The following is a 21670-nucleotide window of genomic DNA, read 5'->3' as shown; positions in this document are numbered from 1 at the left end:
AGCAACTCCCTATCGTTTTGATTCCCGATTACACCCATTAGCTTCACGTCATCTGCAAATCTGCTAGCAATCCCATCGATACCCTGATCGTGTTTATCGATAAAAAGTGAGAAAAAGTATGAGGTCAAGGACACTTCCTTGAGGAACTCCATTTGTGACGCCTGTCCAACCAGAGAATTCTCCATTCACCATAACTCGTTGCAACCTATCTTTTAACCACGATTCTATCGAATTCAGCAAGTTGCCCCCAATTCCAATCTCATGTAAACGCTTCAAGAGTTTACCATGTTGGACACGATCGAATGCCCTCTGGAAATCAAGGTAAACAACATCTACATTTTTGCCCTTACCCAAAGCCTTCGTCACGTGATCATAGAAGCAAAGGAGTTTAGTTACACATGACTTCCCCTTCCTGAACCCATGCTGATTATCCGACAATACATTATTCTCGTCTATCCACTTCACAAACTGCCTTTTGATGATAATTTCCAAAATTTTCGAGAGGGAACTCGTCAAACTCACTGGACGATAATTGGACACAGCTTCTCTACTATCCTTCTTAAATATCAGAACAACATTAGCAAGTTTCCAATCCCTTGGGACGATACCCTCAGCAACACTACTCCTGTATATCTGTGCGACTGGCCCCCACCAGCCTTGGCTCCTAGGGCAGGATGAGGTGGGGGGTGCACTTCACCCAAAGCCCCCCATCTTTGGCTCTCTTCGAGCCCCGCCCACGAGAGGGAGAGGGTTCTCTTGGGTGTCCTCCCAAGGGAGGGCACCCAAGGCCCCTCTCAACTCTCGTCAAGGCCCGACAATTCATTAGCACATTCCCTGAGGACCCTGGGATAGATATCATCTGATCCTGGTGCTTTGCTTGCACATACATTTCTTAGAAGATTTAGGATTTCCACGTCTTCCACTTGAATATCGCTGAGGATTGTATTACCCCAAGCAACATCCATATATTGAATATTATTATCTCCATTAAAAACCGATGCAAAAAAGTCATTGAAAGCACTATACATGCCTACATTGCTCTCTAACCTAGACCCTCCTATTGAGAGGCGGGCCAACTGTCCTCTTACATCCATTATTGGCGTATCTAAAAAATGATTTTGGGTCAGAGCCAATGTTATCTGCCAACCTAAATTCAATGTCTTTTCTACTATCCCTTATCGCTTTCTTCAATGATCTTCTTTTATCAGTAAACAGTGATAGGTCACCTCGTCCATTTTTATACTCTATGAATGCTCTTTTCTTTTCAAGATAAAGGGTATGCATGCTATCCGTGAACCATAGAGGGTGCTATGTACAAACACGCTTTTTTTTAAACAAAGGGTATGACATCGTGCAAAACAGAGGACAGCATACTAAATTCTTCCCATACCTACTGATTCTAACTGGTCTCTTTGAAAACTTCCGCTAACCTCTCTCTCAAAACATCAAAGTTAATTCTCCGAAACACGAAACAGTCTTTTGTTATCAACCTCACCCGAAGAAAATTTACAGTGAAAACTGATGATACGATGATCGCTATCATCATGTGCAATCAAATTTATGCTGCTTTTGCTATCTTCTAAATCAGCATTGCTAGTACCACCAAAATGCACTTTTGAATATTTATGCACAAAATTTTTTAACTGATTAAGTCTTAGCTGATAATTAAGATTCACTTGGATGTATTGCCCCTGTGAAGAGGTTTATTGTCAGCAGGTCTGCAACTGGGGGGGGGGGCAGGCAGGTCTCGTGCTTCGGGTGCTGGACCAGAGGGGGCGCAAATTTTATTCTCAAATCTCTCCTTCAGCATTACAAGGGGGCGCCAAAATCCGCACTTGCCCTGGGTTACCAAGCACTTAGTTGTGGCCCTGATTGTCAGGTACTTTAGTGTGTCATGTAAAAAGTAGCCATATCAAAATCTCCATCAACACTTTCGGTGATCAGGTGGTACTAAATAAAACATTATCAGCTATCCTCAGAATATTAAAAAAATATATCTTTGTGGAGGGATGTATTGTTATATCGAGTATTGTTGCAGTGAGGTTTCACTATAATTTAATCTATTCCATGATACTTTCAAATAGTATCACAATACATATAACCTGTTTTTAATTGATTTTTTTCCCTAAGAAACACAGGATCTTCACATAGGCATAAATTTATGGGAAATAAAAAATAAATAAAAAATTAGGGGGGCTCACAATTATTGGAAGGCCTCAAACCTAATATTTTCATAGGTTACTATAGAGATGGTGGCAAATGTTGGGTGGAGAGGAGCTCAGGCTCATGGACCAGATACACAAGTTTACACCTATGTATCTTCACAAAATACAGCATAGATATCACAGACCAGATTAAAATTCTATACAAAACTAAATCTGGATCATCAAGCTTGCCTATGCAAGCTTCCTTCAACATATTGGATATGTTAGCAGTGAATGCATGAGTTATTTACAAAGAGGTTATTGCAAAACTGAATTTAAAAAGAATATAATCATGTGAAATAATTAAATTAAATAATTAAATATAATTATGTGAAAAATTTTTGAGTCCTCAAAATTTCTCAAGAAATCTATACCCATACTTTTGTAGAGCGGTGTGGGGAAAATGTGGAATTTAACAACAACGCCATAGGGGACAATCAGAATTTAAAAGCGACTCACTATGCAGAGCAAGACTTGGGTGACCAACTAGTACGGTTTGACTACATGTATCCCCTAATAGGGGAAACAAAAGTGTAGATGAGGATGAGATAGCTGGATGCCTCCTCTGACAGGTGCAGCAGTGAGTATGATCAGCCGCTGTGCAGTCATGTGGGTATCGTTATGAACTTTTACCGCAAGGATCCAAGTTTGAATCCTGTTGATGGCACAGTGGTGGCCGGCTGAAGTTTGTTTTTTGCTATTATCTAACTTTGAGGCTTGAATGCAAGCTGGTCTCCAATTTGAGAAAGTCTCTTAGAGCCGACAGACCTTCCACACAATACTTACATAGCATGAGCATTCAGGCATTTGCTATTTTCACTTCAAAATATGGAAAATGGATGGCAGCACTAGTATAATAAGAAAAAGCCCAATTGACAACATTAGTTAGGGGCATGCACACATAACACATTCCTGCATGTAATCAATTTGTGACAAATTCCCCAGGAGAATGTGTATGAAGTGCATGTACAGTTAAGTAATAGTAGCCAGCATGATGATTTAAGCAATGTATATATTCAATATAAAAAACATTTGGAAAACTTTCAAAGATTGCTAAACTGTATTAAAATTTTGGAATTGATACTTAACCTGGTAAGTCTTCAACCTTTTGATGCTTCATGAATTCCAGTTCACCACTTTCATATAATACATGTTGACCATTTGGTTTTGCCGCTCGAGTGGCTAGACGAGCCAGAAGCATATTTCTTCCTGAAACAAAGCAAAGAAAGGTGAAGAAAACACGAGAGTAAGTGCATATCTTCAGTGATATGTTTTGTAAATAAATTATAGCATATTCTGCAATTTATGTAAAAAAATCTTCACCTATTCCAGCTGAGGCTGTACATCCAGTGATTTTGACAATTTCTTCTCTCAGCAGAGCAGCAAAATCTGATGGGGAAATTCTAACATCATTCAGAAGTTCAGAGCAGTCGACGAAGAGTTCATCGCAGCTCACAGCCTCAATATCCAATGTGTAGCTTCATGGTGGGAAAAAAAATACCAGAAAAATCAGAGAAACATAAAAGAGGAAATAAATGTACACATGCTTATTCTGTTGTCGTTACCCTGTTTGAAGTAGACACGGATGTTTTTTACCCGCAAGTTTCTTGAATCGCACTGACAGTCACTGTTCCTTTTAAGTTTTTTTTACCTGCACTGACTTGTTTTTTTTTTGGGGGGGGGGGGGAGGTTGTTTGGCACAATGTGCTATATATAAATAAGATATTATGAAAAGGCGAAAAAATGAGAAGTAATTGAAAAATTGGAAAAAAAGGAAAGGAAAAATATGGATCAATGAGGAGGTCATTCTCAAGGGGGAACCCCCCCCCCCACATTCCTTCAAACTGCAAAAATGTTTCTAATGATGGTTTTCTTCAGTCTTCAATATTTTTAACACACTTTGTATATATATATATATATTTTTATATTGTGTTACTCCTTTGATTTTCAAATTTTTTGGTTTATAACTGTATATTCTCAAAATTGCCTTTTGACTTGCCAAAGCTTGTTTCTTCACAAAAATGTCGGGGGAACTGATGGTAAATTTTATGCCTATTAGGCTTACCATCATTAGGAACATTTTTGCAGTTCGGAGCAATGTGGCCCCCCCCCCTTGAGAATGACCTCCTCATTGATCCATATTTTTCCTTTCCTTTTTTTCCAATTTTTCAATTACTTCTCATTTTTTCGCCTTTTCATAATATCTTATTTATAATTTCGAGTTATGTGTATAAAGCAGCATTTTTTGGCACTATACTCTAACTTTTGAAGTTTTACATAAATCTGGTTTTTGTCAATTACTCTTTTGAGAGATGCATACTACACTGGTGTAAGAAATTAAGAGTATTTGCAGACTTGGTCAATTATCTCTAGAACTACTGTACCGATTTGAATGAAATTTGATATATACATACATTGACAAAACAAATAACCATTCAATAATTGTAATACACACGCATGATCGTGCGTAACACTCGTTGGAGTCGGAAGGTATGAAACAGTGGTTGCAGAGTAAACAAAAAAAATGGGTTAATAGGGGGTATGGTCCCCTCTTCAAGGGCGTAGCGAGGGGGGGGGACTTGGGGGTCTGGTCCCCCCCCCCCGAAATGTGAGAAAATGACTGAAAAAAGGGAAAAAGATGGCCAAATCCATTGTACTGTCACTTTGGTCCCCCCCCCCCCCGAACGAAATTTCTGGCTACGCCCCTGCCCCTCTTACAGATATACAAGGTCTCGCAGCATGATTTCATACTTGAAATAAGGCAGTTTATCATTTCCTGCGACAATTGGTCCCACTCGTTCAGCAACGCTGTTTTCATTCCCTGGATGGTTCCCGGAGGGGGGGGGGTTGCGAGTTGCAATTGCCCTTCCCAGAGCGTCCCAGACATGCTCTATAGGGTTAAGGTCTGGAGATCTAGCTGGCCAATCCATCCGGCGAATATCCTCACTCTCTAGGAAATCGTCGAGCAGAAGAGCTCTATGTGGCCTCGCATTATCGTCCATTAAAATGAACTCAGGGCCAACTGCACCCCTGAAAAGGCGAACATAGGGCTCCAAGACCTCATCCCCATACCTCACACCAGTCACAGTGCCTCTTTCAAAGACATGGAGAGGTGTGCGGCCATCCAACATGATGCCTGCCCAGACCATTAAACCTCCTCCGCCATAATGGTCGATTTCGCGGACATTGGAGGGTAGGTAGCGGGTCCCTGGTTCTCTTCATATGAACGTACGGCGAGAATCGGTGCTTAGACTGAACCGGGACTCATCAGTGAAGAGAACGGTCGCCCATTGATCCATACTCCAATCTCTATGCTCTCTGAACCATGATACACGGATTCTCCTGTCCGTAGAAGTGAGCGGGACGCAAACAGCAGGTCTTCTTGCAAACAACCCTCTCTTATGAAGTCTTTTGGAAACAGTGACCCTTGATACACGGGTTCCTGTGGCTGCATACAAGTCACGAGAGAGCTGAGAAGCTGTAGCACTCCTGTTACACCTCGCTATAATAGACAAATGGCGATCTTCTCTGGCCGTCGTGGCTCTTGGATGACCTTGCCCAGGCTTTCCTCGATGGATCCGTTATCCTGGAACTGTTTCCATAAGTTACACACGAAGCTGGGAGTTAAATTGAACTCTCTACAAATTTGGACTTGAGATTGGCCTGCTTCTAGCCTCTCCACAATTCGCCACCTCATTCCATCACCTAAATGTTGGTGGTTACTCATTTTTACTGTTACGATTTGAAATTAACCGATTGCTGCAAAATAACACCAAAAAATTCGCTGAGGTGTGCTAGCGAACGAAATGCATCTTAACTTACGCGCGCTTATAAAGCCTGTTTCTCTACTGGCTCCACCTACACACACGTGTACGCTTACGTATTTGACGTACAAGATTTGCATTTTTGTCCAGAAGCAGTGGTTTTATATTCAGTTCAGTTCTTATCATGAAATTCAATAAAATATGCAAATTCTCTTAATTTATTTCACATGTGTATATATATACATAGGCTTATGTATATGTTCAGCGGTGGTCAAAAAAGCGAATAGAATGCTTGGTCTCATTTTCAAAAAGGTCTCTTCGCGTTCTCCTAAAGTCATTCTTCCGCTTTTTCGAGGATTAGTTCGTCCTGGGCTGGAGTATGCTGTAAGGTTTTGGAGACCATACCTACAGAGGGACATAGACTTGGTTGAAGGGGTGCAGAGAAGAGCTACGCGTGTCCTTATTGGCACACAGGGCTTGAGTTATGAAGAGAGACTTCATTTTTTGAATATGTTCACATTGGATGAACGCAGGTGTCGAGGAGATATGATCGAAATGTTCAAAATTTTCAATGGGATGGACCATGAACTTTTAGTACACCGCCAATCGACTGCTTTTACAAGGGGACTCCAGTATCGATTGGTGAGGGACAATGCAAGGTTATGGTGTCACAGGGAATTCTTCTCTAATAGGGTTGTTAATAAATGGAATAGCTTACCCCCGCAGGTAGTAAGTTGTAACACAATTGACACGTTTAAAAAGAAATACGATAAACATGTTGGGGTAAATCGAGAAGCTATCCATACTTAGAATAAGACAACCATAAGTATTCTTTATGGGCATTGTATAATATTTTATCATGTGTATATATTGTTTATAATTTGTGTTAATTGCATTTTTAATTGGGTTGCTGTTTTTTTTTAAAATATATGACATCCATGTTTTTATGGGCATCTTTTTGTCGGCCACCTCGTTGGGCATTTTGCCTGTTGTGGCGTTGTATTTGTATTTATTTCATGATTTTACATGTGCAAGTACTACTGTTGATGGTTAGCTTGGTATTACAAAGGAAGTGAAATAATTTCCTTAAAACTTTACCTTCTGAAACCACTTTGGGGAATAGACAAAACTCCAATGATTTAAGATTTAAACCATTTTTATAGGTTTGAGATTTTATTTATAACTAAGATTACCGATTAAAAGGTTTTAGAAACAAAGTATAAAGTTTGAAAAAGCTAGTCAAAAAACCATGTGGTATTAATCCACAATTAATGACCATGTGTAACAGAGGTTCCACTGACCATACATAAATGTGTATTACAAGATGAGTATGAAAAAAAAAGAGAAAAAACAAAACCTAGCAATGACGTCATAGAGCTGCTTCGATACTTTGCTGTATTCTTCGAAATCATAGGGAATGGTCTTCAGTTGAGGGCACAGTTTTAAGGCTTCACCCAAATACATTCCGTTTCTGAGACCAGCTTTCCTAGCTTCATAGCTGCAACAAGCAATCTCAGATCTTGATCCAAAATCATCAGAGGTTTTCAACATACTTGAAGATTCACCTGCTAAATCTGTATCATCATCTCCATGATTATGATGATTCATGCCACCTCTTCTTCCCCTAGAGTGAGCAACTGCAACAGGATAACCTAAAAAAAGGTTCAATTTTTGTGATTGAAATCATATAGCTGAACTTGAAGTACATGGATGCCTTGTTCAATATGTACATCAGATTTGATAAATGTGCAAAAATATGCAGACACTACGGGCAACATTCTTCGATCTTAATTTGTGTGCAAAAATGAAATGAGATGATTATTTTCATCAGATAATATAATCATGCACTTATAAGAATAATTACTTTCATTTAGTAGTCACTTTTTTCTACATCCACATCATTATAAATAAAAAGATACAATCGATGCTTCCCATCATTCCACAAAAAACTAACATTATATTGGGAGGAAATTATGTCAAAAGTTTGAAAAAAGAATTAGCTTCTTAAATAGAATTTCCTATTTGGACAGAATCAAATATTAAACTATATATTGATTTTATTATTTTATTATAATATAAGCAGTTGGAATGAAAATTCATCACATTGGAAAATAATAAAATAATAATTATTTCATGCAAGCACTGCATATGTGCAATTTGAGGTTCAAGGGTATCACATTGCGCGTTTCAGACAGCCATGTTCAATGAATGTAACCAAAAATTGCTGATTTTCAGTATGAAAACATAAGTACACTTGTCTGTATATTCCCTCCTTATCCAAAGAAATTTATTCATTATGAATACCTATTGGACGGAAAATCTTTATGTAGTGGAGAACCTTTCATACACGCTTTCTCTTTGATCCAGATACCAAAAAAACTCCTACCTTGAGAAATGGATGGGTTAATCATATCACACACATAGGCATTTTATCAGATAAATTGCGTTTCTCACCATTACAAACAGATTAAACAGAATTATTTGATAGTCAAGGTTAAAGACTTTTTCACTTTTTTTTGTTTCTTTGCTAAGAAAAGGTCAGATGAAGCTGAAATCGGATGTTGTATTGGATCAAATGATTTTAGCGAGTCATTACATGGGATTAAAAATAATGTGATGAATAGGAAAACATTTGGGATTCATCGCACTGTTATTATAATAAAACCGTTGTAAATAACACATGGTCATTGTAATGAGCATCTGTTTTTTTGGTAACTGGTCTACAATTTAATCGATATCAGCATTTTTCAATCTTTCTGAACCAGAGGATCAGTGAATTGTTTCAAATAGCTTTGCACACCTCTAACTGTTGTTCCCACTACTAACTCACATAAATTACTAATATTTGTGACACACAAAAGAATGATTTTACTTTAATATCATTTTAATTAGTCGAACATTTTTGAATCTGCATGCAGACACCTCAGCATCACCATCTGTTCCTTGAACTTTCTAAACCAAGATATAACACAAACCTTTCAATTCTGGAAATTTCTTCAGTCCAACAGAAACAAAAAAGCAATCCATATCAATATGCATAATGTGTTTCTGCCCGTGCACTCCAGATTCCTCCAACAAGCCTTTGTGCAACAATGTTTGGATCTTTGTGCGACCAGGAAAAGGCTTTCCTTTTTGTTCACATGCTAGATTCTGTACGTAAAGTTTGAGTTCCTGTCCAGCCGTGGAAATGTGATGAAGACGCGAATGACTATAAAATTCTGAAATGAAACCAGGGTCTCCAGCCCTCATAGCAGGATGATTATTTTCCTCTCTATTTTCAGTCACTTTGGATGGTGAAGTATTCTTTGAATTGGGAGATTTTTTTGTTCCGGGCAAATTCAGTTTTTCATTTGATGAAACTGAAGATCTTGAATCTACTTTTTCTTCTTCATTCAGTTTTGCAGTTGTCTCACTAAAACAGTTTCTCAATTGCGTTGTCTGTTTTTGAGATGCTGCTCGAGATGAAGTTGCTTGAGTTTTATGGCCCAGTCGCATTTGCTTGTCTTTAATTTCAGGAGAATAAAGTAAGTAGTTTTGGTATGGGATGATCTTTCCGACTTTGATACTGAAATTAAAGAAAAGGATAAAAAAAGTTGTATTAGAATGAAGAATTTCCCGTAAACTCCATCATAATACACTGCTCAAAACAATTAGGGGAGCAAGCAAAAAAGTGAAGCAAACCGTGCGAGACAGCCACGTATTGGCATACAATGGATAGTACACGTGTATCAATACGCAATACAGAAAAAAGACGTAAAAAAATTTGGAATTAAGCTTTAATTCTTTGAAAATATGGAAAAAACATGAAAAGATGATTTAGGGCAACAATTTGGTTACATGTAAACGATAAAAAAGTACTGTTTAGACATGATGCATGAGTTTTAATAGGGCGTGTGGTCTCCTCGAACAGCTAAGACTGCTGCACACCTGTTTGCCATGGATGCAATGAGGTTATCGATCAGACTTTGGGGAATACTGTTCCACTCCTCAAGAAGTGCAATCTGCAAGTCTCGGACAGTAACAGGCGGCCTTGGTCGCGCAGCAATGCGTCATCCGAGCATGTCCCACACATGCTCGATTGGATTCAGGTCAGGAGAGCACGCTGGCCATTCCATACGCTGTATTGTTTCAGCTTCAAGCATGTTCTCCACCAGACGAGCTCTATGCGGTCGGGCATTATCATCCTGGAAAACAAAGGAATCTCCAATGGCACCAGCGTAAGGGATAACATGAGGTCGCAGTATCTCATCTGCATACCTTCGGGCCGTCAAAGTGCCATTCCGAATGATATGCAGGTCCGTACGTCCGCCTATGCTGATTCCACCCCATACCATCCAACCAGCTCGTCTGTATTGTGACCTTTCACGAACGAATGCAGGGTTATTTCGAGTGCCCCTGTCCCTCCATACCAGAACACGTCGGGTGTCACACTCCAGACTAAATTGGGACTCGTCTGTAAACAGCACTTGGCTCCACTCATGTTGCTCCCAATCTCGATGTTCAGCAGCCCATCTTCTTCGGGCCGCACGGTGGCGTGGGGTCAACGGAATGTAGACCATTGGCCTACGTGCATAGAGCCCTCCCTCATGAAGCCGATTACGTACTGTTTGGCTGGACACCCTTCGTCCTGTTGCCAAGAGCAACCGTCTTTGCAGCTGCGTAGCATTCTCTGTTCTGTTTTGACGGGCTGTTAACCGTATATACCGGTCATCAGTTGCTGTAGTGGCGCGTGGCCGACCTTGCCCTGGTCGACGTCTAACATTTCCTGTTTGTTGGAATCGATTCCACAGCCTTGCAACAACACTTCTGGCGACTCCAACAGCGTCTGCGACACTACTTTGTGTTTGCCCGGATTCCAGTCTGCCTATAATACGCCATGCCATGGATTCCAGTAAATCACGTTGTTGAGACATCCTCAAGTCACCTTGTCTCAAAAAAAAATACTGCGGAATCAAATTTCACAGTTACGGCAGTAAAACAGACGTTTCTGCAACATCCCGATTTCTGCCCTTATCTCCTTTTTCTGGTTTTTGACGTCATGAACTTTGATTTGCATATGAAGTTTTCTTCTTCCGTTTCCTGCTAGGCTTTAAATTATGGATGATTCATTTTATGTTACTTATCGGTATACATCTTTGCGTAATTTTGTTAAAACCATGTGCTCCCCTAATTGTTTTGAGCAGTGTATAATACTCATATCTAAAATATTCTTACAGAAAAGACTTGCCAATAACTTATATAAGGTGGCATGTATTGCATTTATTGATTTGTATTATCAACACTGTCAGAATTATATTGTGAATGTATGGCATATCTGCATTTGTGGAAAGCTAGAAGATTGGCAATAACCCATTGGATGGTGCAAATGTGGAATTTTTAAATGAAAAGCCTCCGACTAGGCAAAACATTGAAGCAGGGCGTTAATTTTTTATCTGAGCAATTTTAGCATTTTAGCATGAGGTTGTGACTTCTATAGCTGTCATAACCAGATGATAACAGACACAAAGTACCAGTTAATGTGAAATTTTAGATAATGGAAGGAAGAAAAAAAAATTCTAGTATTCAGGAGAATATCATACATTTTATTTCGACCCCTTTATTTATTTCGACCTACCAATCTACTACCCAGTCTGGTGTGATAACTTTCTCTGTTTTCAGGGACTTCACTTTACTATCTGGAAGGTTTGATGCTACCATGAACGTTGTATTGGATGTGTAATAATAATGGTAGGTTCCACCATGTACGATCATTAGGTGCTTCAACTCGTCAGCCGATGGATCTGCGTGGGTCACAAACAAAAAAAAATAAGTAATACATATATAATTCTCAATATATATATTGGCACATTTCTTCATATCCACAGAAACTAATTAGCATAAACAGCAATGTACAGTTTAGAGCCGATTTCAATCAGCAAATAATTCCATGCCAGTCTCAGAGGTATCCAACTAGGGGTTGGTATTACAACCATTCAGCTGCCAGGCGGAAGTGAAAATGCTTCAAAATGCTAATTTTTGAGTGGCCATGGCAACATGTTGGTAAACCCTGGTTAACAGGGTCATAAAAATGATAAATAGAGTGATATAAGCCTACTACAGTCGAATCCTGTTATAATGAACTCCGAGAGAACAGAGAAATCCCTTTGTTCTAACAAAATTTTGCTATAAAGGAATTCCGGGTTTTTGGATTATTCCTATGTAAACTTATCTGGGGGATTAGGAAAGTGTTCGTTAAAACAGGAACTTACTATAACGGTATTCATTAAAACAGGATTCGACTGTACGTACTTGAATTTCTCAAATTTTCTGAATACATATTTCTGAAATGTTTCAGCTTATAATAAATTTGTTTGATCTTATGAAGAGAAAAAAGAAACATACTAGTATAACCATTCACATAAATGGAGATTTGGTCGAATATCTTTGAATCATTATCTTCCTCATGGCCCACTGCTGATGCTCTTTGATTTTCAAACTGGGAGACAAGTTTTTTCTTCTTAGCAGCCATGTAGCCACCCTGTAAGAAAAGAAACAATTTTTTCCTTTTAATTATTCAAAATATACTTATTGAACAAATTAATCCAAGATACTACAACACATACATTATATTGAATTTATAAATTTGATTTCAAGAGCAAACATGATATATTCCATAGCAGGGCTTGACAAATGTGGAAACTATTTAGGTGCCAGCAATATTTTATAGGTGCCAAGCATTTTTTTTCCTTCAACAAAATTGATCTGAAATAGTGTATTTTTTTACTTCTGCGAGATTTTTCTGGGACCTCTTTCCATGCCAGCAGACAGGCTGACACAGGGGCAGATCTAGAGCTCGCTGTTGGGAGGGTGATTTTAAAAATTGTTGTGTAATGAGTGACCATACCTCTTGTATTTTGTTCCGTATTTTCCAGGACAGTTTCAAATTTTTTCTTGGTCCTGATTTTTAGTCGAAGTTTTCTTGAATTTGTTATTTAATCAAAAACATTGATACAGGTAATTTTTAATGGACTGATTGAATGCAATATTATCATATAGAAGTCACAAAAATTTCACAAATCATCCCATTGTGGGCAATATTGTATATTTTGTTTGGGGGGGGGGTTGATCACTCTGATAACCACCCCCCATAGATCCTGGTCATTGATCATTTTTGTCGCACCACAGTCATTTTCTGCACACGACCTACAATTTATTGCCGATTCCGAACGGCAGTGTTGTTTTTTATACTCGATGGGGGACTCCTTGCAGTAGCAGTTTTTTCCTGCGGTCTTGTCACAGTTTTTGTTGTACCCCTGTGTCAGGAAAGTTTTCTGACAAGAACGAACCGGGTATCAAACTCGCGACACCTCTAAACATCCTTTGGTACTTTAGGTGAGCATCTTATCGACCTAGGCTACCGTGCCCCCATAGATCCTGGTCTGACATAATTCCAGAAAATTTTGTGGTCCTCAGACTTCAACTCAGTTATCAATCATAAAAAAAATTAAATGTAAATCTCAATTGTTTAGCTGCTCTGTTCCACAGTGGGCACTTTTTTTAGTCTGATTTCTTTAAACATCATGAAGACGTGATATTTCTAGTAATTGTAATGGAAAACAACTACAATTAACTTTGTCAATGGAAAGGATTATATTTGAGAATAAGGCACCATCTTATTTGTTGCAGGCTAATATTGTAATACTCAAAAACTATTTGGTAACCTCCATTAAGTTTTTGAGGTTTATGGTTTTAGGAAGTGAAACACACAATCGTTTTGGTCCTGGCAGCTACTACAACAAAACTAATCATGATTGTAGTGATGATCTCCACCCTGGGGAAAAAGACAAATTATAATCACTAGAGAAAAGTTAGATTAGAGGTGGCCAACTTGCAGCATGCATGACACTGGAGGCAAAGTCGTGTGACATAAAGATTTGAGACAAAAAATTTTCAAATTTTATAAAATGCTCGAGGATACACATATATAAGTAAAAAAATAAATTTTACAAGAAAAAGCCAATTTTCAAACTGATTTAAATTTACAGGGACACTGGGAGATTTTTTACATACAATAGAAGATTGATTAGTCATAGGGAAATGGATTGAGAGGCACCTCTGACAATGACATCCTTGAAGTCTGGTGACCCTAAGGACCTCCTCACATGGGGATACTCAATTTAAACTTAACTTGAGAGTTCGGCTGACTTAAACGAGTCGAGTTGCCCTTCTCCCTCACACAGCACTACTGAAAAAAAATCTGAAAGCTCGGGAAAATGGGTAAAAACGCAGTGTTTAGTTCACCCCCTTATCTACCTGTACATAATAGATTGGAGTAAGAGGGGCAAATTTTTAGTGATTCTAGCGGTGATGCTGATATTTTATTATAATTACCATTTTACACTATTATTTACACACACAAAAAAAGGGTAAATAGAGGCAAAAATTATCAATACATTGAAAATAATATTCATTATATACTATTCATTACTGCGAATATGAATCAGATTCCTTGCATTATACGAAATTAGAAAAAAGACTTACCTGGAATTAATAATTATCCACTGGTTACCTGTCAGCCCTGATGTGTGATTCATAGAAATCCTTAATTAAGGAAAATGAAATTCACATTGTAAATATCCAATCGGAGGGAATTGCAGTTCCAAAACTGGAAGCTTTATTTCTTTTTAAACTGTCTATGCTTCTACCATAGTGAGAGGAAAAAAAATTAGTGTCCATCTTGGAGGGGTACAGCATTTTTACATTACTCCCCCACGCACTCGTGTGTGTGTGCTGTTGATCATTGATCATTTTTGTCGCACCACGGTAATTTTCTGCACGCGAGAACTAATTAGACCGGGATCTACAATTTATTGCCGATTCCGAATGGCAGGCTTGTTTTTTATACTCATAGAGAGGTTGGTGTGCTAACCCCTCGATGGGGGACTCCCTGCAATAGCAATTTTTTCTGTGGTTATGTCGGCGTTTCTGTTGCACCCCTTTGTCAGGAAAGTTTTCTAACAAGGGCGAACCGGGTATCGAACTCGCGACAACTCTAAACATCCTTTGGTACTTTAGGCGAGTATCTTATCGACCTGGGCTACCGCACGTCCCTGTGTGTGTGCTGTGATATTATATTGTGTGACCTATATTTATATTATACACATTCCGTTTGAGAGGGATTTCGGGTTAGGTTTGTATCAGAGCAGATTTCTCTAGAAAATAGTTACATATAACTGTTTACCTTGTTACAAAATTCAGCATTGGGCACCTCTCCCATAATCTATACAATCTTGTGAATGTACAACACATGTTTGTGCTTGACTAGCATGCAAGTCACCAAGCAACTCTGTTGCATAGGATATTTTGTCATCAATATCCTCGTGTGAAGAGCACTGTAGAAATGTATGTATCGATCCCCTGGATACCAAACCTATCAGTTACCCATGTGAGGAGGCCCTAAGGCTGGTCATCTACTGGAAGCAACTTGAAGCAATAAATAAGTCTTGTGCACAGTTGTTTGTATTTGCAATGAGCTAAGCGGCACATTTAAAGACCACTTAAGAAGTGATTCATGGTGCAGTTCTACACATCACTTTAAGGTTTAAGTGGTCATCAATCTCTTTCTTTCTGTCTACATTCCTGCGTGAACATTGAAGCTGGTTGTGATAGATTAAATATTTCATTCATTGATAACATAAACTCGGCAAAGATGTTCACGGATATTCAATTGGATGTAATATTTTACTCAAAAGCCTATATAAATATTATTAATATTTGAGACGTATGAATATAATCATAATGAAATTTTCAAGTCTGTCAGAGGATTACTATGGATTAACGCTAGCCCGCGGGCCATAGGCCGATAAACGCTGCTTCGAATAGATTCCTTTCATTCCCGATTCCGTTATATCTGGGCTCGACTTACTATAATCAAAAAATAATATCGTATACAAGCACATCGAAATTTCAAAATTGGTGATTTCTCATTAAAAAAAAATCCACCGAATTATCAATTATCGAATGAGAAATTATTTCAACTGACCCACTCTTCGAAGCCATTAGCGCGCTTCTTGTCTTTTTTTGGTTTGTCGGGAGCCGATTTTTCTTTGACATCGGATTTTTCCATGGTTTCGTATAAAAATTAGACAACTGCTATCGCAAAATATGGACGGCTTTGACCCCGGAATCACAATGATAAAGAAAGTGAATTATGCGGGGGGGGGGGTCTTGAAAATTATTTAATCTATCAAAGAAAGTATAATTGAAATTCTACATAATTTCTCATTTTTTCAAAACAATTAAATTATAATTAAAAGTGTCAAACTAAAAAAAAAAAAAAATCAAAACTAGTTCATCGATTAATTGTGATTCGATAGCTAGCATTAGTAGCGTATCGAAATCGTTTCTGTGGTTTGTTTACATGCAGAGAAAGTGATGTAAACAAAAACGTCTCGAAATGCATTTGAATTGGGTGCACGTTTATGTCGGCAAAAGCAGCTGCAAAGACAGAGTGAGTTCCTCAGTGTTCATTTAACTCATACTCGAAATTTTCATTTTAAAAATAATTGCGACTTTAATATTTATTCAGTTTTAAAACGATATTTTTCACTGTGAAAATTCTGTTTATACACGATGGGCCCCATAAAATCATAGGGCCCAAAATTTAAACATTGCATATTAGCTACTAAACATCTTGGATGCTAGTGTGTTGGGGCCCATTATGTCCCCAGGGCCCTCCATTCAAGTCGGACCATGCGATAAGTTACATCTATTTATAATTTACTTTATTGGTACGAAAACGTGTCGCGGGCCTCACAAGTGATTCGGAACAGCACCGTTGCCGCGGATCACTTAAGTGATTTGGTAATGTGCTGTACAGGGCCGCAACTAGGAGGGAGCAGGCGGGTCTGGTGCACCGGACTAGACTAGAGGGGGACACCAAATTCACCCTTTAACTGCTTCTACATTACACGGGGTTGCCAAAATACGTGCTTGCCCCGGGTGACAAAGTATCTAGTTGCGGGCCACTTGAGTGATCTGTAAATGTCCAGTGGGTCAGTAATCTAGATTTCTTATTATGGACACCGCGACAGGGCCGCAACTGGGGGGGGGGGGAAGCAGGCGGGTTTTGCGTCCCGGGCGCTGGTCGAAACGGGGCGCCGAATGCACCCTTTAACTGCTTCTACATTGCATGGGGCCTCCAAAATGCGTTCTTGCCCCGGCTGAATAAGTATCTAGTTGCAAGCCTGTCCACAGACACCCTAGATTACTTGTGGACCTTAGAGGAGAAATACAGTAGAGTGAGGGAAACCCTATTTTTCGGGTGCAGACAGTAAAGGTCACGTGACTTATAAACAATCTTCCCCCTCCCGCGGCCATTTTCTATGTGTTTACCCTACACTCTTGGAAGCGCGTCTGCTCTCGCGTGTTATTTTTGTTAATAATGGTGCTAATGTGCTGTGCTTACGCTTGTGATGAGAAGAGTGTGGAAGGGGGACGAATAACGTTTCACAGGTACGTAAAATCGTTCTTTATTTTAATGTTTTCAAATATATATTAGTCATTAAAGTTTGCTATGCAAAAGTGCATTCATTAAAACGTGCGTTTTTTCGTTAAATAAGGTGCAAATTCTTGCTAATTTTTAGATGAATATTGAAATTAAGTTTAACAACTAAATGGTTATAAATATTTCTGCACTCTTGAATAAAAATTTAATTAAATTTTGATCTATTTGTGACTATGTTCCACAAGTATGTTGATGTTGTTCTTGGCGACCAAATTTTTCACCAACTACTGCAGCTCCGATGCGTTTTCTCAACCCATTTTTGAGAGATCTTCAGATTTTTAACCCAATTTCACACAAATTTTGCATATGATTACTGGTTACTTAACATAATACCTGAGCGGTTTAAAAAAAAATGGAAAAAATTATATGAATTTTGATTTTTGTACTTTTTTTAAAAAATAGTATGACCATCGTACTTTTCTATTTCCCTAAAATGATAATTTCCTGGAGAGGGCGATTTCCCCACCCCCAGCTTTTACAAAAATTTAAAAAGTTACAGTAAGTGAAAATAAATAAATAAAAAAATAGATTCAGAGGCCACAGTAAAGCAATTTTCAAAGTAGTAGCTGGAGGACAAAAAAAAATATTTCTCATAAAACATAATTTGTTAATAATTATAACAATTTTAACAACATGTTATTTGGATTTGTATTCCAATGATCTCGTTTTTTTTGCTTTGAACTGACACAAATATTCTTTATTTTTCAGTTTTCCTCAAGATCATGGAAAAAGGCAGCTTTGGGAAATCAATCTTTGGAGAGAAGGCCTCTGATTACTCCAAAATTTGCTCCAAGCATTTTACAGAAGACGGTTTTGATCGGGAGAAGTTCATGGCTAAAAAAAGCTTGTTTGAAAGTCACAAAAGAAGCGGAAAAAAGATGAAAATTCAATGTGCCTAGTAATGCAGGTAACAAGACACATTTAGTTTTCTGTTATGATCCAGCTTAAACTATTTTTTCATAGATGAATTTGATTCTAGTCTGTCATAAGAAAAATATCTCAAAATGCAGATGTGAAAACTCGTGGACATGTTTCTCTTAACACGAAACTTTGTTTTATGTTTTCATGTTGATTGACGTGAAACTGATGCTTGTCACTAATTTTACTGTTAACATATTTTGCAGTTGCCAAAAACAAAAAGAAATACTACCTTGGAGATTTTGGTTCTGATGGTATGAAGTCCCCTGTCCATAAGCTACTTAAGCTGTGAAAATAGCTAACCACAGGATAAGCTAAATTACAATATTGGGCAGAAAAAAAAAAGAAGAAAGTCACTCGAGATAAAAGTCAGTTCTCTTCAAGAAATGCTGGAAATCATGAGGAAAAAGTCTTCAATCTCTGATGCTGCTTGTAATATGTTAGAGGTATGGTTGCATTTTTCATGAGGTTATTCCATATAGACCTACAGTCAATTTTCTATCAGTTGAACTCTGATGACTCAAATATCTGCTTGAGTTAAACTTTTCTTTCTTTAAGCTGAAGTTTTTGGTTTGAAAGGAATTAAATTCATTATCAGAGTGAAGAATTTAGGTACGGCATATATTTGAGACATTTTTTTTTATTTCCTACTTCCCTTCTCTAGTTTTGTAAATAAACTAACCAATGACAATCAACTTGGTCAACAGTGCTTGCAAATCTTGCTGTATGTATGGTCATGTCAGTAGTTAGCTCAGGTGTGAGTAATACACAAATGCCAGATCACATCTTGATTGTGTGCAGACTTTTCTTGAAAATGTCAAAGAAGTAAAGTTTTAGATTTGAAACAAAAAAAAAATTATTGGCCTAATGAAATGGAAAGAAATCCAAATCTCAAAAGTTTGTACGTTAAATTTTTTTTCCCTGAATAGGCTATTATTTTTGCCGATTTTGTAAAACATGGTAATTATTCGTGCAAGACTGAAAATATAAATGAAAAGAGACAATTAAAAATTTCTGAAATCACTATAGAAATTTGTACAAGTATTGAAGGTATATGTGCAATTAGTTTTTTTGTTTATCATTTATATTTTATGTATGTCCACGTTAAATTTTTTTTCAATATTCTCATTTCTGTGCTCTGATGGCAAAATGTCACTTTTTCAAAATTTCATGAGGGCAAATTTGTAAACAATATTTTGTAAAAATGTGATACTGTGGCTTTTTGACTTATTGCAATTTGCCTTTGTTGGTTCCTCATAAACCGAAAGATAGACAAGAACAAATCAATTTTTTGGGAAAATTGGCTTGCGGCATTTCGCTATTTGATTGTATACAACTGTATATGTTCTATACACATAGTTCAGTGCCATATAAACATTTTCAGAACTAAGGAGTCATTCAAGTATTACGTCAGCATCGAGGGGGGGGGTTTCGGATTTGCTGACTTTTGATGACAATGGGGGGAGGGAAGTTTGAAGGTTGCTTATGTCATCAACCACCTCTTTTTGAAGATATGAAATATTCTAAGCTGCTGACGAAAATTTTGCTGACAGGGGATGGGTCAGTGTTTTGCTGACTTTTGCTCACAAGGGGGGGGGGGTCAAAAATGGCTGAAAATCTGATTACGTAATACTTGAATGGCCTCTGAATTCCTGAAATGTTGAAAATAAACCGCTCCTTTATTAGGTACTTGTACTGATAGTCGTTTTCACCTTTCTTATAGTTTTCATTGCCTGGTCCAGCAGCAGAACTTACGAAAGCTCAAAAATGGAAAAATATCGACAAGAATTTGGAGCCTTTGCCTTAACGCTAGTTTTATTCAAGCAAGGCTTATAACTTCATGAGGAAGACATTCAAAAAATGCTTGTCACACCCATCGGCAATGCAAAAGTGGTATCAGATGGCCAACCTGATGAATGAATGTTTGAAATCTGTTGAAGAGACTGGTGTGGAAGTAGTCTCTATGACTATTGATGGCACCAGCTGTAATTTTGCAACAACCAAAAAATATGGAGCCATAATATGGAACATGAAACCATATTTCAAGCATTTATTTATTCACAGCATTGTTTCATACATCATATTTATTCCCATCGTGTTTATGCATCGTATTCCCAGCATAGTGTTTATACATCATGTTTATTTGCAGCAACGTGTTTATACATCATGTTTATTTGCAACAACGTGCTTATACATCAGTTATTTGCATCATATATCATCAAAACTATTAAATAAACAATTTGATGTTTGTTTGACTTTTGAAAATTTTTGAGTTGAATTTTGAACGGATGATTATATTTGTGAAATTTAAAAGTTGGTGCCACATGCACACAATATCTAATAAAGTGTTCTTCACTGTGTTTGCTTTATTATATCACTCTTGAGGTTTTATGTTTCATAAGTATTCAAAGTTTACTTAATGTAACTTAATCTTTGTAAAGGTTTTAATTTAACTTTCCATTCAACTTTTTAACCAATAATTAACAGTATCCACTTAAAATAATTTAACATTGTGATTGGGGGAAATCTCATATGTAACAAAAAAAGGAAAAAATATTTACGGGACAAAAACATTATTGTAAATTAGGATAGGATTTTAACTTCTGAAAAATTATTTTAAAAACCAGTAAACTTAAAATTATTTCTTTCAGACATTCTGAATTTTCATCAATTTATTCTAGAATTTTCATTAAATCCAAATTATTTTTCAATTCCGAAATTATCTTTTCATTAATTCTAGAATTAATCGTCTTTCATAGTTTTCATCCATTTTCTGAAGATACTCTGCATACCCCTGCAAAAAAACTCCGCGGACAAAGTGTGCGATTACGAACTCGCCAAATTACGAAGCGCGTAAGATAACCGCCAAATATGGCAGCTTTGCTTATATAAGTCACGTGGTATACTCTGAGCACCTGTTCGGAAGAGCACGTGAATGGGCTTTCGCCCTCTACTTTATTTCTCCTCGATGTTGTGGACCCACCGGGTCCCTTGTGTGATGTGAAAATATGTCGCTTTGTACATTTTTACAAAATTAAGTTGCGGGCCGTATCAGATGACTGGCAGGGCTACATTTGACCCGTGGGCCGAGCATTTATGGATTATACTGTCACTCATTAAACATCAACTCACGGAAATCAGATAACATCTCAAACTATGGCAAAAGCATTAAAGAGAGAGACTTTTTCTGCAGAGAGCGGACAGAAAACAAACTTCATCTGACCACCAACCACAGTGTC

General features: G+C 37.7%; 2 protein-coding genes across 4 annotated transcripts in view; one reads left to right on the top strand and one right to left on the bottom strand.

Moving 5' to 3' along the window:
* Positions 1-16123, bottom strand: part of Rev1 (Rev1 DNA directed polymerase) — a 45282-nt gene extending 29159 nt beyond the window's left edge. Inside the window, exons 1-7 of one of the 2 annotated variants that reach the window (XM_089236997.1) lie at positions 15990-16123; positions 12350-12485; positions 11583-11748; positions 8944-9533; positions 7326-7620; positions 3528-3682; positions 3294-3413 (exon numbers count right to left, since the gene is read on the bottom strand). In XM_089236997.1, coding sequence (XP_089093123.1) covers positions 3294-3413; positions 3528-3682; positions 7326-7620; positions 8944-9533; positions 11583-11748; positions 12350-12485; positions 15990-16073 — 1546 coding nt within the window. In that variant the 5' untranslated portion in view covers positions 16074-16123. The remainder of the gene's footprint in view (positions 1-3293; positions 3414-3527; positions 3683-7325; positions 7621-8943; positions 9534-11582; positions 11749-12349; positions 12486-15989) is intronic. The other variant, XM_089236998.1, reaches the window with a different exon arrangement.
* A 228-nt stretch (positions 16124-16351) lies between these two features.
* The window catches only part of LOC149081594 (RAS guanyl-releasing protein 2-A-like), a 65878-nt gene continuing 60559 nt past the window's right edge, over positions 16352-21670 (top strand). Inside the window, exons 1-3 of one of the 2 annotated variants that reach the window (XM_089236992.1) lie at positions 16352-16457; positions 18222-18420; positions 18638-18877. The gene's annotated coding sequence lies outside the window, so the exon portion shown is untranslated. The remainder of the gene's footprint in view (positions 16458-18221; positions 18421-18637; positions 18878-21670) is intronic. The other variant, XM_089236995.1, reaches the window with a different exon arrangement.

The sequence above is a fragment of the Pholcus phalangioides genome, unplaced genomic scaffold, assembly GCF_987345545.1.
Source record: "Pholcus phalangioides strain wild (caught in Gottingen) unplaced genomic scaffold, Ppha-v1.0 ptg000009l_1, whole genome shotgun sequence".
In the NCBI taxonomy this organism is placed as follows: domain Eukaryota; kingdom Metazoa; phylum Arthropoda; class Arachnida; order Araneae; family Pholcidae; genus Pholcus; species Pholcus phalangioides.
The sequence above is the reverse complement of the archived record's forward strand: the minus strand, read 5'-3'. Positions and strand labels throughout refer to the sequence as shown.